We start from the raw sequence: 14,328 nt of genomic DNA, 5'->3' as shown, positions 1-14,328 counted from the left end.
GCTGAAGTGTAACTGCACCATGCAAAGCAGGTGACTTGAAACTGAACTTCAACTACTTACACAACTGACCATAGAAACCAAGTCTCCTTTCTCCCAAGAGAGAGGAATTAATCAACATTTTGATACTTACATGAGGAAAAAAAAAAAAAGAAGAAATCACAGGGAAGTGTAAAAAGAAGAAATTACAATGAAGTGTAATTTTTCTCAATTTTGACAGAAAGATTCCCCAAGTATAAAAATAAACCAACAAATACTAGGAAGTTTGCTTGATGCCTTCAAGAGAACATGATCAAGCATTTTCTGTTGGACAAATTCTCAACAAAAATGAAAGCTAACAACAATAAAAATCAATCCAAGATAAATAAAATACCATTTCTAGCTCAAAATGCTAAGCCACAAACCACTAGAGACAGTATCAAGAGGGGGAAAAAAGCCACTCTCAGCACATATCCCTGCCTTGTTTTCATGCTCCTTCCTAGGCACTCTCAGAGACAGGACATTTGTTTCATGCACTTTTTGTCTGACCTCTTAACATCATTCCTGAAGCGACTGTTAGACACAACAGCTGCCTGGAATGTGACAAAAGCAAGCACAAGGATCTCAAGAGCCAGATTCCCAAATAGAGAATCCATCTTCCAGAGTAAAGCAACATCTAAAAGTACCAAGTACCCAAGTACGAATTGGCAGACAGCACCACTCTTTAAAATGCAATTTGTCAAATGGAGAAACAATCATAATAGGCTAAACATTCTTCCTATTATAAGGAGAAAAAAAAAAAATTAAAAGGTTAACAGCATTCCCTGAGTAATTGTATTATTCAATTACATAACACAGTTGAAGTCTGAACCAGCATTCCTGCTAAAAGGTCCCAGCCAAGAGTTCTGCATCACAACTTAAAATTCTGCAGATTTGTAACCTCTGTATCACATACATCTCCATGTTAAATAGTGTTAGCCAGACACAATGATTTTATACACTGAGAATGAATTTACATATGCTTAGTTAAAACCAGGTTCCACCTCACTCTATTACAGAGTTTCTTTTTGCAGCTGAGAATTTGACAACAGCTAGCAACATTGATAACAGTGATTCTGCCGAGCCTGACATCAGTCAGACAGACTATTAGCTCTTGGCATTTGTACCTTGCTAAGAGAGCAGAGAAATTAGATTAAGCTTTTAAACACTTGTAGCACATGTTATCAAGCCAAATAGGTCAAGACGTGACTCAGCTTGAAGAAGGAGAGCTACGTTAAATGCAGGCTTTCTGACATTAGTCATCTGCAGCCCTTTGCTGAACAAAGGAATTTCAGCCAGCCCTTCTCCCTCTGACTTACCATGCACTATTTCCAGGGTAGGTTGGAAGGCACTGCCTCCTCTGCAGCCAATTAGTAAACAGTTTAGAGAAACTGTAACACTACACTATTGGCAGGAAAAACTATTTAGCAAAGCTTTGGAAAAATTACAAACCAGCAGCTCCCTTTTAAATGCTCCCTAATAGCAACCACTCTTGACTTGAAAAATCGAAGTATTTTTACAGTAAGTAAAAAGTAAGAACTGAAATTAATGTCATATGTTTATTAAACAGTTTTCTCAAGGAAAAAGTTCCTCCCATTTGCTGGAAATGTTGCATCCCTGCTTAGCAAAAAAAACCCCTTCTTTAAAAACTGAAAGATTAGAAAATCAAATAATTAGAAGTGCCAATGCAATACAATTCACATTCCATTTTCCCCCACAACTTTATTTCTTTCAGTGCAATGAAACCTGAACGACTGCCTCTATAATTCATTTCACATTAGTTTCCCAATATGCATATCCTATTCACTGCACCTCATTCAAGTCCTTTTTTAATCTATCTACATAATTATTCCTACGTGGGATTTTCTTTGATGCTCACTGTTGCTGCACTGAAGTACTTCAAATACTAAACTTCACAACAATCTGTAATTAAGTTATTGCATTTTGCAAACAGATTGCTGAAGCTCAAACACAGGAATCCTTTAGATACTTTCTAAGTTTTGATATTCAAATGTTAGGGCCCACTCTGACTTTTCAGGGACACTGGATTTTTGCAGTTCATTTGCACTAAGTGCAGCTGCTGTCTAATTACAGCTGTGATTGTTAACACGACTGAAAGCTCATTGGCTGAAGAAGTAAAAAAAATGCTTATCTTAAAAAAAGGAACACAATGCTGTTTGCACAAAATATTTTTTGACAGATTAGAAAGTAGAGGTGGGTGGCTGTTAGCTGTCTGTTGTAATAATGCGTGTGTGCAGGTGGGAAAGTGGTGGATGTTTATCAAAGTCCTGGGTGCAGTGGGAACCAAAATCTTATGAGAAAGGTCACCTGAAAGAGTTGATCAATGTCACACAGGCACCCTGCAGCAGACAGACTGACCTCTGGCACAGCATTCAGCTGCACTGAAGGGTGGGTCTGCCATTTTCTTCCTGCACTCATTGTCTAAACACTTTGAACAAGACAAAACTATGGAACAATGCGTGGTTAAAGACCCCCCCCACCTCTCACCCAAAGCAAAGCACCACCCTACAGCTGTGTCATGAAGGAGATGGAAAAAAAATGTACTAGAATTAGAAAGCCATTTTCAACTGCACTACTGGTTAAGTAATGTGCCCGTGCATTTCTGTTCCTTAATATCTGCCCTTTGTTCAACAACCAACCCAAAAGTTTTCGTATCTATATGCACACTTATTTTGAGGACTGCATAAGTCACTAAGCTGCTGCAATCAAATCTCATGCCAGTCATGCTTTGTTTTGTTTTCAAGGAATATTAGATGAAGCTTACCAAATGCACACAAATTTACCACGTCTAAGAGAAGATCCTACAAACTACTTTAAGGAAAGCAATATGGCGAAAGCTTAATTGATAAGATCAAATATAGGACCACACAAAATAAACTGTTGATAAACTTTCAAGTTAGAAATTATACAGGTGATTTGACAGCAACCATAAAGTCCAAAAAGACAAGCAACTAACTTTTTGTTTGAGTATGGAACACCCAGAGAAAATTAAATAAGAAAAAGTCATTAAGTCACGCAGCTGGCAAAGCAGCAGCTTGACAAGGAGGAGACACCCAACTGCATGAGTAAGCCTGGCTGTAACATAAAGCTGAGATAAATCACAGTAATTATAGCAAAATTTTTCATTGTACCTCAAACAGACGATTGTCAAATTCTAATCCAACACCCAAACATAGCCAGAAGTGTTACTAAAGTAAGAAGTAAAATTATGAAAGCAGACTGGGTCAGATTTCTTCAGTGTTAGATCATCTTCCTCCTTTACCTCACTGAGAGGTATTGCCTCAGAAACTTGATCAGTAAACTACAAAGGGGTTTTGTTTCTGTATTCTTTGAGAGGTTTCTAGAAATGCAAAATGAGAAGTGTCAACAATCATCAAAAGATTATTTCAAGTTAAAAAAAATGGAGTGGTGGGAGTAGAAGGGGCACACGGGGAGAAAAATCTATGTGAAAGCCAGCTTGGCAGTTCATTGCAGAAGTAGTAGTAACTGTTATTCCATAACAGAGAAAAAAGAGTGAAAGACAGACTTTGGCAAATCTGCGAAGTTATTACAGAGCGGCTTCAACTACTACAATTTCTTAATTCTACATCTTGCCAGCTACATATACAGCCTATCTGGCTGCCTGTAGGCAGCACAGATTCAGGTCCCTGCTGCACACAGCAGTCCTTATTCTCAGCAAGCTCCTCTGCTCCAGGGCAGCTGCAGAAATGCTACAGCTCTGCACACTGGGCTGCAGACAGGCAGCAGGAGGGGAGCCCAGCCATGTCTTCACCAGGACAGGGAGGCAGAGCAGGCAGGCTCAGAACACCAGTCCAGCCTTGCCTTGCTCTCAGGTCAAAAATTCTGCAACAATACAACTTGCTAAGTCCTATTTCTTGGTTGTTGAAAAGCGTATGATCCTAAATCTGGTAACGTACGAGAGAACCTCTACCTTTGAACTTGTTTTAAGAGCAAGAATCAACTTGTGCACGTTCAGCTCAAGCAATAGTTCACACAAAGGGAAGGTCAAAACAGTCAGAAGAACGCAGCTGCGCTGACCTGACATGGATCACCAATGTCAAAAAGTTTCTCATGTCAGGTACCTCATTAGTTCTTGTTTCAGAATGGTGCATAGCTCTCTTCAAATCCCATCAGTCACCGCCACACCATTCAAGCATAACACATGACACTACTAATAACACTCATTCAAATGCAACTTCCACTTCACTCCTTTGCAGAACAACCAAGTTCTGCAAAGTATACTGCCTTCCATCCCACCACAAACTGCAGTGTGAAAATACAGCACGAACACCACACAAGACCCTTCACTCTGCCCAGTACCATATAATCACCTCAATTCCCTTCAGTTCCCCGTGTAACAAACATCTAGTTGCACTGAAAACATGTTGTAAAATACTTCACTTCTATAGCTTTCTTGTCAAAAATTGAAATAGTCAGAAAGTTGTAGTAGCTGTTACCTTCAAAAGGGATGCTGACGTCCCGGGTTTGGAGAGTTTTGTTACTGCAGACAGTGAGGAGCCGCTCTCCGGTTTGGTTTTTTCAGTTGTTTGAGTCTTATTTACTCCAGGCACTTTGGGCACTGAGCCAACACTCCTGCTTGCTTTCTTCATTCTGGGCTGTCTGTTTATGATGCATTTACAAACAAATCTGCAAACAGAAAGAAGTCTTCAGCACGAAATACAAACGAAATGCAGCGTATTTTTGTAACACTCTATTTAAGAGCGGAAGTCCAGAATAGCACTAAGAACCACAAACCAGAGCCAAACAGCATATATATGGAACTGACCTACAGGTTTCATGCTTTTATAAAAAGGATTTTATTTTTTTACCATGAGTTCCTAAAGCTGTACTCCAAGTTTTATTTTTTCCAGTTCCCTTTCCAAAAAGGGCACTGAACCAAAGATACTTTAGAAGTGACCCACGTTACTGAGTTTGCTCGTTAGCTAGCAAAAGAAAGGCTTATTAGGGCTGCAGTGTTCTTTAGTTCTGACTGTGGGAAAGAAAATACCGTGGGAGCATGAAGGCAACAGGCTGACTCCCAACAACAGCGGATCTGAGAAAAGATTAGCTTGGTAACTGAAGTAGTGAAGAGTATCAGCAGTTGCAGAGAAAACAGGCTTATATAACAAGTCAGAGATCCTTGAAACCAGTTATTATTAAAAGTCATGTTAATAAAGATGTGGGATTTCAAGTATCTTGAATTTAAGGTTTCATACTGCCACATGATTATGATGACTGTCTCCAAGAAGTAACCCAGCACGCCCTGCCATGGGACGCCTGAGCACCTCCTCACCTTCCAGCTCCTTCCAACAGCAGACTGCTGTCAGACCTGTGGCCCAGCCATGGAAAACCAAGCTGACTTTGCACAAACCTGGAGCAGCTGCAGCAGACAGCCGCACTGCCAATTCCAGCAGACAGCCACAGGAGAGGCAGAAGACCTGACAGCTTGGTGCAGGGACACAAGAAGGTGTGGACACGTCCTGCTCATCCCCCCTCTTGCTGAAGCAGGACAGCTGGCAGCTGCCTTCCTCATCCTGCTTGAGCCAGCAAACAGAGAATGGAGCAGGAGGAGAGAACACCCCCACTCCCCTTTCAATCACCCAGGCTGGATGGAGTGAGTGCTCTGCTCTACCTGAGCCCAATATCCCACAGCTGGTTAGAAACACAAAGCCCATCGAGTTCTCCCCATCTCTTCCAAAGCAAAAAACTTCGGAGGCACAAAAACCAGGTGGGCAACCGAGTGCATGAGAAGTGCCACACACACACACAGCAATCAGAAGCAGTGTGTTACACTACCAAAGTGACACTGAACACTGAGCATGCCCTCCTCCAGCTCAGCACCACTTCTGCACACGAGCAGATTCCAACTCTGACCTCCCTCAAAGTCAGTAAAACTCCCAAAGCTTTACATCTTTAGATCCCTCAGCGCCATTAACACAAAGTCTCATTTTAAGACACTGAAAATATTTGTTTATAGCTTCCAGACTCTTGAACTCTGGCATGAACAGACACAGAAAACTTTGTCCGCTGCTGCAGTTTCCCCCATCAGAATGTCAGCAATGCAGCAGTGCTGCCATGCAGCTACTAGGAACCAGAACACCCGCGCAGAGCAATACATCACCGAGGGATCATCTGGAATGGGACACTCCTCAGAAAAACACAACAAAGCCCAAACCAGAAAAGCACCAGCCAGAGGAGCCTCGTGAAGGTGAAGTGCTTGCTATACACCAACACCTCCCCAGAAGGTGATGTTTATAGGCAGGACCACGCTGCCATGCTCACACTTCTTGCCTTTTCCATGTTTGTGAGTCAAACGCTTCCATGTGCTTTTGATCTTATTCCACAGAAAATCAGAACTGAAAAAAAACAAAGAGGACAGAGAGCGCAAAGAGAAAATGGTGCAAAACTGCCTCCATTACAAATGATATTTGTAATGTCCTACTTATTACATAAAAAGTTACCCATAGCACACTGGAGAAACAATAAAACATCTATTCTTGCAACGTTTGCTTCAACAGCAGTGATTTCAATAAGTGAAAATAAAGTAAGCTGTGTGAGTTTAACGTGCAACACGATGCAATTCAGGTAAGAGCTAAAATAACATTTCATCATGGTTTTAAAGAGTCCATACAGGACTGCAGTTCATAACTTACCCCAAGGAGAAAGAAGTTAGCAAAGCCCTCCCTCCCCTGACACACTCCCTCCAACTCAGCAAACCCAAAGCAAAGAGCAGAGGGGAGCTCAGCACTAACAGCAGAACACAGCCTGCATCCCCACCCAAGCTGCTCCTGAGAGTGCTCCCAGCACACAGCCAACACAACACCGACCCACCAGCAGGGCACGAGGCATTACTGCAGCCATTTGATTAACACCAGCATTACAGTATCAATTATAGCATTAATCAGGATGGAAAAATGCCCAAATGAGCCCCAGCTATCAGATAGAAAGACCACATTCCTGACATGCAATGCAAGTGCTGCCTCCAACCTGTATCCCCTCCCAGAGCTCTCTCTCTCAGCAGCACACATGGCACAGGATACAAAGGCAGATCCAGCCGGGATGCAGCTCTGGCAGTGTGTGGCACCAACCCGGTGCTTTGTGCAGTGCAAACACGGCACCATAAATAATAATTTGAGAGCTCTCTGCCCAATAGCACGGCGCTGCTCCTCGCTGCAGGCTGGGCTGATGCACCCAGCGCAGCACTCGCAGGGCTGCCCCTGAGTGCACGCACAGCTTTTAGAGACCTGAATGTTGCAAGCAGGGACGATTTCTTACCTTTCTTCATATGCTTCTTTATGCAAATCTTGCTGTCACAGAGGTAAGGCTTAATTAGAACAGAAAGCAGTTTCCTGGGCCTGTAAGGCAAGAGGGCATCCAGCAGCACACAAGGCACCAGCTGTCTGCTGCTTGCTGAAGATACCTCATTGAGGAGTAGGTTGTTTCACCTTTTCATCATTTTCCAACAAGATACAGTAAATAGTATCAGAATGCCTCTCAAGAGTAAAGAGAAGTGATCCCTCACATCTGAGGACACTGAGCCTTTTTGGAAGCACTGATGAACAAAGCAGGCGCCCAAAATGCAGAAGGAAATGGCTATCTTCAAACCGAGCCCTGCACTCGGTACGCTCACTCTGTGTACAAATTCCTTGGATTTGATGTACACAGGCTGATGACTTCTGCCCAAACAAGCAGGAACGACATTTTTAGGCCACAAAGAGAGTCCCAAAAGGCGGAAAAGTAAAGATTATGCAATACAACCCCTCCAGCCTCCTGTAAAAGACGCATCAGAATGTCTTCAAGTCTCTGCAGGCAAGAGAGCATAACTACCACCAACTCCACGTCTGGAACATGAAATAAGCTACCAGGACAGAGACTGCTGCTTCCATAGCATGCAACTGCTCACAGCCCCGGCCCACAAAGCTGCACAGCACAGCAGTCAGATGGAAGCATGTTCTGAACAGATCAACACTGCTCAGCGTGACTTCAGTGCTTTGATTCACAGCATTGGGGAGAAGTCAAAAAAGTAAAAGCAATTCCAGGAATTACTGAGAAAGTAACACAAAACCATAAAGCAAACGCAGAGCTCAGCAAATCCATCTCTCCTACTCACCCACATATCAGCTGGTATGCGCTGCTCCCCAGCCCCAACCTAAGGGCTGCATTCGGACCCAAAGGAGCCTCAGCAAGGGGCAAACATGAAATCTAAGGCACTTCACAGCTTCCACAGGACATCTCCTGGGGAAGGTGATGAACGGCCCATGGGACCCCAAATAGCACAGAGTGGGCAGAGCGGGGCTGCCTGCAAACCACCACTGCTGCACTGAAAGGCCAACAGCCAAAGTTCCAGTGAGATAAATGAGCAGTGCTGTTAAGGCAGCATTAATATTGCTATTTTTCTTTTGAAACCAAAGGGAGGAAAGAAGAAAGCTTTGGGTGAGAAGCAGCCGTTGTGCACCTCCATTCCTCTCCTCCTTGTTTGGAGAAAACTGCAGAGCTGTAAGTGCTGTGAGCAACGTGCGACCGTTGCAATGCTTCACATTCCAGACAAGTGACAGGAGCAGCTACAGAGCTCCTAACTAACAGGCCGTGCTCTAAAAAAGCCTTTTCATAACAAAATTAAATAACGCCTTGTTTCCAAGCTCCTACCTTAAACAGACATTATTTCAAACCACTGCTGAGGACAGAAGAAACCAAACATCCATCAGACGAGCTCCGCTTCCCCTCCCAGCACAGACTGTGAGCAGCACCTGGGGAAGCTCTTCTGGCAGCTCTGCCAAGCAGAACAACAGCCCCAGGGACGGTGACACCAGCAGCCCCATGGCAGCTGTGCCAGTGCATCACTGCTCCCTCAGAGAAGAAATTGTTCCCAGTACCCGACCTGAACCTGTCCTGCTGCACCATGAGGCCATCGCCTCTCATCCTATTGCTGTTCCCCAGGAGCAGAGGCTGACCCCCACCTCACCACCACCTCCTTTTGGGCTGTTGTAGAGAGGTGATACGGACACCCTTCAGCCTCCTCTCCTCCATTCTGCACCTCTTAATAAAATTTACACTTGCATCCAAACTTTAAACTACACACACACAGATCATACAGTACAGACCTATTTCCTGGACTGTCATTACAACTCTGTGTCAGACTTAAAAGGTTTAAGCAGACTTGGCAGAAGTATCCGTCTTCTCTGCAAAGCTCTCAGGTTAGTGCTGCATTAGAACAGAAGCACTGTTTTGGCACTGCAGGCTTTCTGGGTTAAAAATAAAAGCAAAATTATTACACCACACATTTCCCGGCCAGAGGACTGGCTGCCTTAAACTGCAATCAGCAAGTGATAGGTGGTAGGTAACCCTGTGATCCCATCGTCACCCACCAGCTATCTCAGGGAGCTCTGTAGTAACTGTTATTGCACAAGCCAATCACCCTCCAGCTACAAAGGTGTATTTAGAATCACGTAACCTTAAGCACATATTCTATTATTTAATCCACACTTCAGTTGCCTTGTGGAGATTCTCCTTCTGCAGCCAGGGAAGCACTTGCACAAAGAGCAACATGCTATCTGAAGAGCAGGGAACTTGGCAGGACAGCTTCCTTCCCCTTCAGCTCAGCAGTAACACCTCATGGCACTCCTATACCCAGGACAGGCTGCAGCACTGAGCAGCAGTGGCCTTTTCCCTGTCTCCACTCACCTTTGCCAGCTGAACTCCGCTACCAGCAGCTGCACTAAGCCTTTAGCAGCATGAGGCCAACAGGGAGAGGAATGAGGTCGGTATGCTGGCTCCCATTAGAAGAAGGGGGACAGAAAATGCTAATAGACGAGCACTGCGCTGCCTGAGGAGCCAGAGCAGTGCTTTCCAGCACAAATACGTACAGGCCAAACCTGTAAGTGAATAAATTCGCCCGAATCAAACATTCATCCAAAATACTCTATCAGATTATCAATTTGTACAAAATCCCCAAGGCCTGCTTCCTGTTTGCAGCTTGGTTCTGACTATCAATCTGTTCTTATCAGATGCTGATTCATGCATCCTCAACTTGAGGACTAATGCTGCCTGCATTTCTGCTGCTGAGAGATAGCTGGGTGCTCACCATGCCCATTCCATCGCTGACCTGGCCCGGCAGCATTCCTGAAGGGCTGCACCACCACCTGAAGCCATCCCAGCCCCAGGGCTCACACCTGGATTTCCAGCATGGGATGTCCAGGTTCTGGTCACAGCTGGGCCGAGCGAATGGCACGAGTGGGAACAGCCCATCTGTAAACCAGTCCTGCTGGGGCTGGGGGAGGGAAATGCCTTCTGGGGATTGCTTAAGCCAGTTGTGAAAATCATTTAATTGTACCCTGCCACAAAAAGAGACAGTCCCACCCCTTCCTCTGTCCTCTCCCTTGTTTCAGTTCTAGAGATCATAGTTCGTTTTCTGATGAGTTAGTTTTTTCATCAGATCAGGGCTGATCTGACTCACCTTATAATTACCAGGCATTACGCAGAGCAGCAGGCCATGGAACTGGGAATGAGAGGAAGGCTCCCCCCGTGGGGCACTGCTCCACACCAGCCTGAGCTCAGAGCGAGACCACACAGCAGAGCTGCCACCCTGCTGGGAGCAGCTCCATACTGCTGCCTCACTAGCACCACTCCGCAGGACCGCATCAGCTGGATGAGGAAACTCATGAGCTCTGTAAGCAATCCGAAGACAGAACACACAGAGGCCATTAGCACGGCTGAAGGTCAGCTCTGTATGGGTATGAGCCCTGCGCTCTGACCCATCTCCTTGTCTCTGAACCTGACAACTGCACACTCATGACTTGGTTTTAAAACCTTCAGGCTTGGCAGACACAGATGAGACAGAACTGCATGCATATCCTTCCTAAACACCATGCTAGCACCAGGGACGTTTACCTGCCTGAGTGCGAGCCTGCAGATATGCATCTGAGTCACACAGAATTGCTGGGGTACTATGGAGCCTCTCATGGCTAACTGGAGAGAGCCAAGCTGTAACAGATTGCTCCTCCAGCTGTGTCCTTGTCAGCCCCAGGGCTGCAGCACCTCAAAGGGAATGCACTGCTGCAAGAGAACCCAGCACACAGCTCTCACACTGCAAATCATTCCACAGCTGAATGTTCAGGAAGGCTCCATCTGCCAGAACTACTGCGAGTGCTTTTAATTAGGAACACACACACAGAAATGGGTTACGAAGAACACGAAGTTTGAGGGAGAGCTGTAAGGAAGGCAGATTTCTGTTCAAGCTGTCCACATCCCAAATACACATCCCATCAGGCCAAGCACTGCATGTGCAAAGAAGCACCTCAAGTGGGCTAAATGGCCAAAATGAAGATAAATCACAGCATTACTTTCAGGCTGATGTCATCAGATACATCACCCGAGTACTTCAGTACTACCTTTATTCACCCTTTTTTTTTTTTCTTTTCTCCTTTAAGAGGTCTCTTTTCACCTACCTTCACTATTTACTTGTGAATTCCTCTTTTTGTCACCCCCAGTTCTGCCATGTGTTTGTCTGTTCTTTGCAAAATTATCAGGAGCCATTTACTTACAATAATGAAGATCAAAAGTCGCAGCGCCCTTACAAAAGCTTTCATTCTCGAAGAAAACCATGCATGTGCATGAGTATGTGAACAATGAATTATTTATCTGAGGAGAGACAGGATCCTATGATCACTCTCTGGCTGCACTAAGCTGCTAAGTGTTCCAGAGGGTGGCTTGCTCTGATCATTTCAGCTGGAGTAAGCTCAAAAGAAACAAGAAATACGCTCCCTGCGAGTCGTCACTTCAGGCCACATCCAAGCGTATAACTCAGCCTCTAAGGCCTGCTTATTTTCCCTTTTTCAGTAAGAGGACTAAAAATAAGATCAAATGGGGTGATTTCTGAAGTCAGGAAGTACAAGCATAACATTTCTGATGCTGCTTTTCCCACTGCGCCACAGAGATTCGGTCACGCTAACAGCATTACAAGTTCCTAGAACTGGATCCTGGTTGGCAAGACAGGCTCTAACATTACAAGATCAAGGAGAAAGAACAAAAAAAGGAACTTCTGAAGTATGTCTGTGAAAGATCCCTTTAGAAATTCCCAACACTTGCTCCGTCTCTCAAGAACATATTTTCTTCTTTCGTACTGGAACAAAAAAGGCATAAACTCACTTCCCTACACCGTGCTACCTGGAAGCATGCATTTATTCACACCTCATTTATGCTACCTCATCTATTGCTCAGTGCAATGAAAGTTGTAACAGCTCAGAGATCATTGTCCACTGCGGACAGAACTGCTGGTGCCAGCGCTGCACTGAGGACGTGCAGCAGGCAGCCAGACCCAGCCTAACACCCCAGGTTTCTTGGAGGGACTCCTAGGGACAGGCCCAGCATGCCTGACTGCCACTCTAGGGACTCTAGAGGGAAAGGTGAAACTTCACCCAGCTGCAAAACACCAGAAGTACAGCCCAGGAGATCTGGAGGTGCCGCTGTGACGTTCTGCCACCGTCACACTGTCATAAAGCAGTGCTTCATAGAGCTAAAGTCAATAAAACCACAGATTACTATCAACGTTCATGACAAAAGTCCCATCAACGAGCAGCTCAGAGCAGACAAAAGGACTGGGAAATGTGGGCTGCAGGGTTTAATTACACAGCACTGGAAATAGGAGAATGAATTAAAAACATCTCAGATGCTTTGTTCTCTACAGCCACGTCCTGTATTCAGTAAAGAAATCAGACACGGGGTTTCAGCAACAAGAAAACATCTGAAAAAAAACACAGTTTTCTTCTTTCCTTACTCCTCACAGCCCACCAGCCTAGGAGCTGGTTTTTCCATCAGCTGAAAATCTAGCGATACCATCACACAACGTACCCCCATCTCACTTTTTCAGATCATTACGCTAAGAAAGAGCACTAGGACTATCTGATCCCAGCCCTGGGACCACTCAGACCACATCACTCAGTGCAACACCTGCCCTGTTCCCCAGCACCTGTGGGCTCAGTGACCCCAGCACCCCATGGGCAGGCAGTGCCAGAGCCTGACTTTTCTTTTGGAGAAGAAAACCGTTCTCTGCGTTTTCGTCAGCTACCAGCGGGCTGGAGGAGGCATGACGTACTGCTGAGCTCCTGCAGGGCTCACAGAGCGTTCCTGCCTCAGTTCCACCTCAGGCAGCCGAAGTCCAGGCCGAGGAGGGCTGTGCAGGAAGCACAGGGCTGTGTTTGCCTTTAGGGCGAGCAGAGCTCTCTCTGGCCGCGTCCTCAGCCGGAGCGCAGGGCACTTTTTCACGCAGAGGAACAACAACTCGTAACACATCTGCCGCTCCAGAAGCGCCGTCTGCGGCTCCTGGCACGGAGCGGAGCGTCGCTGCTGCGCTGCCGCCCTCAGAGCCGCTGTGCGCTGTCACTGCGGCGCAGTCCGGGATCCCTTTCCCCAGCCCGGGTGACGCCGGGCGGCAGCAGCAGCAGCAGCAAAGCCCGCCGCGCACCGGCAGCGCTCCGCACACGGGAAGAGAACGTCGGAACGCAGCGCTCACCCCCGCCCCACAGTCCGGCTCCGGTCCCTCAGCGCGGCCGCGCGCCGCCCCGCCGTTCCTTCAGGCCGCCCGCGGGCACGGAACGCGCGGAACGGCCGCCGGACGGCGAGGCCCCTCAGGGCGAGGCGGGGGGAGGAGCCCGGGGCACGGCCTGCGGGGCCTTCGCGGCCCTGAGAGGGGACCCTCGGGGGTCGGGCCGGCGCTCGGCGCTTACCGGGCAGCCGCCTCCTCCTCCTCCTCCTCCTCCTCCTTCCCGCGTCTTCGCGGCGCGGCCCGACGTGAGGGGACGGGGCCGGGCCGGGCCGGGCCGCGCGCGCCGCCGGCGGGAGGCGGAGGGGGCGCGGAGGGGCGCGCGCGGACGGCAGGGAGCGCCCCCCCCCCCACCTCGCCCCGTCCCGCCCCTCGCGGGCGGCGCCGCCGCACTGCGCACGCGCCAGCCGTCCCCCTCCGGAGCCAAACCGGGGCCGAGGGGGCGCGTGCGCTGTGGCGCCGCGCGCGCTCCTATTGGCGGGCCGGGCCGGGCTCGCGCCGCGCAGCACCTGAGGGAGCGGCCGTAACGGCTGCGGCTCCTCAAGCGAGCGGCTGTTCGCCGCCCGGTGCTACGGCACGGCTCGGTTAGCTTTGCAGGGAAACGTTTCTTACGTATTTATGGGATCAGGTTGGGATGAAGGCGCCATTCCTCATCTTTCCGTGCTGGCAGGGGTTCCCCTGGAAAATGGAGGCAGCGCGCAGCCGGGTCTTTGTGAAGGGGAGAGCGGCTGGAGCGGGGCGTGAGGGGAGCGCTG

The 14,328-nt window shown here is 47.4% G+C and overlaps 1 protein-coding gene across 4 annotated transcripts in view; it reads right to left on the bottom strand.

Moving 5' to 3' along the window:
• The window catches only part of SPECC1L (sperm antigen with calponin homology and coiled-coil domains 1 like), a 78,521-nt gene extending 64,657 nt beyond the window's left edge, over positions 1 to 13,864 (bottom strand). For 2 of the 4 annotated variants that reach the window (XR_016458706.1, XM_031592309.2), the window contains exons 1-2: positions 13,758 to 13,864; positions 4,494 to 4,683 (exon numbers count right to left, since the gene is read on the bottom strand). Coding sequence is in view for 2 of the 4 variants with exons in the window: in XM_031592309.2 (XP_031448169.1) it covers positions 4,494 to 4,646 (153 nt within the window). In the remaining 2 variants the exon portion in view is untranslated. Of the gene's footprint in view, positions 1 to 4,493; positions 4,684 to 13,543; positions 13,669 to 13,757 lie in introns of those variants that run through there. The other 2 variants (XR_016458707.1, XM_090120836.1) reach the window with 2 other exon arrangements.
• Between the last annotated feature and the right edge of the window lie 464 nt (positions 13,865 to 14,328).

Source organism: Phasianus colchicus, chromosome 18, assembly GCF_987193195.1.
Source record: "Phasianus colchicus chromosome 18, bPhaCol1.hap1.1, whole genome shotgun sequence".
Lineage (NCBI taxonomy): Eukaryota > Metazoa > Chordata > Aves > Galliformes > Phasianidae > Phasianus > Phasianus colchicus.
The sequence above is the reverse complement of the archived record's forward strand: the minus strand, read 5'-3'. Positions and strand labels throughout refer to the sequence as shown.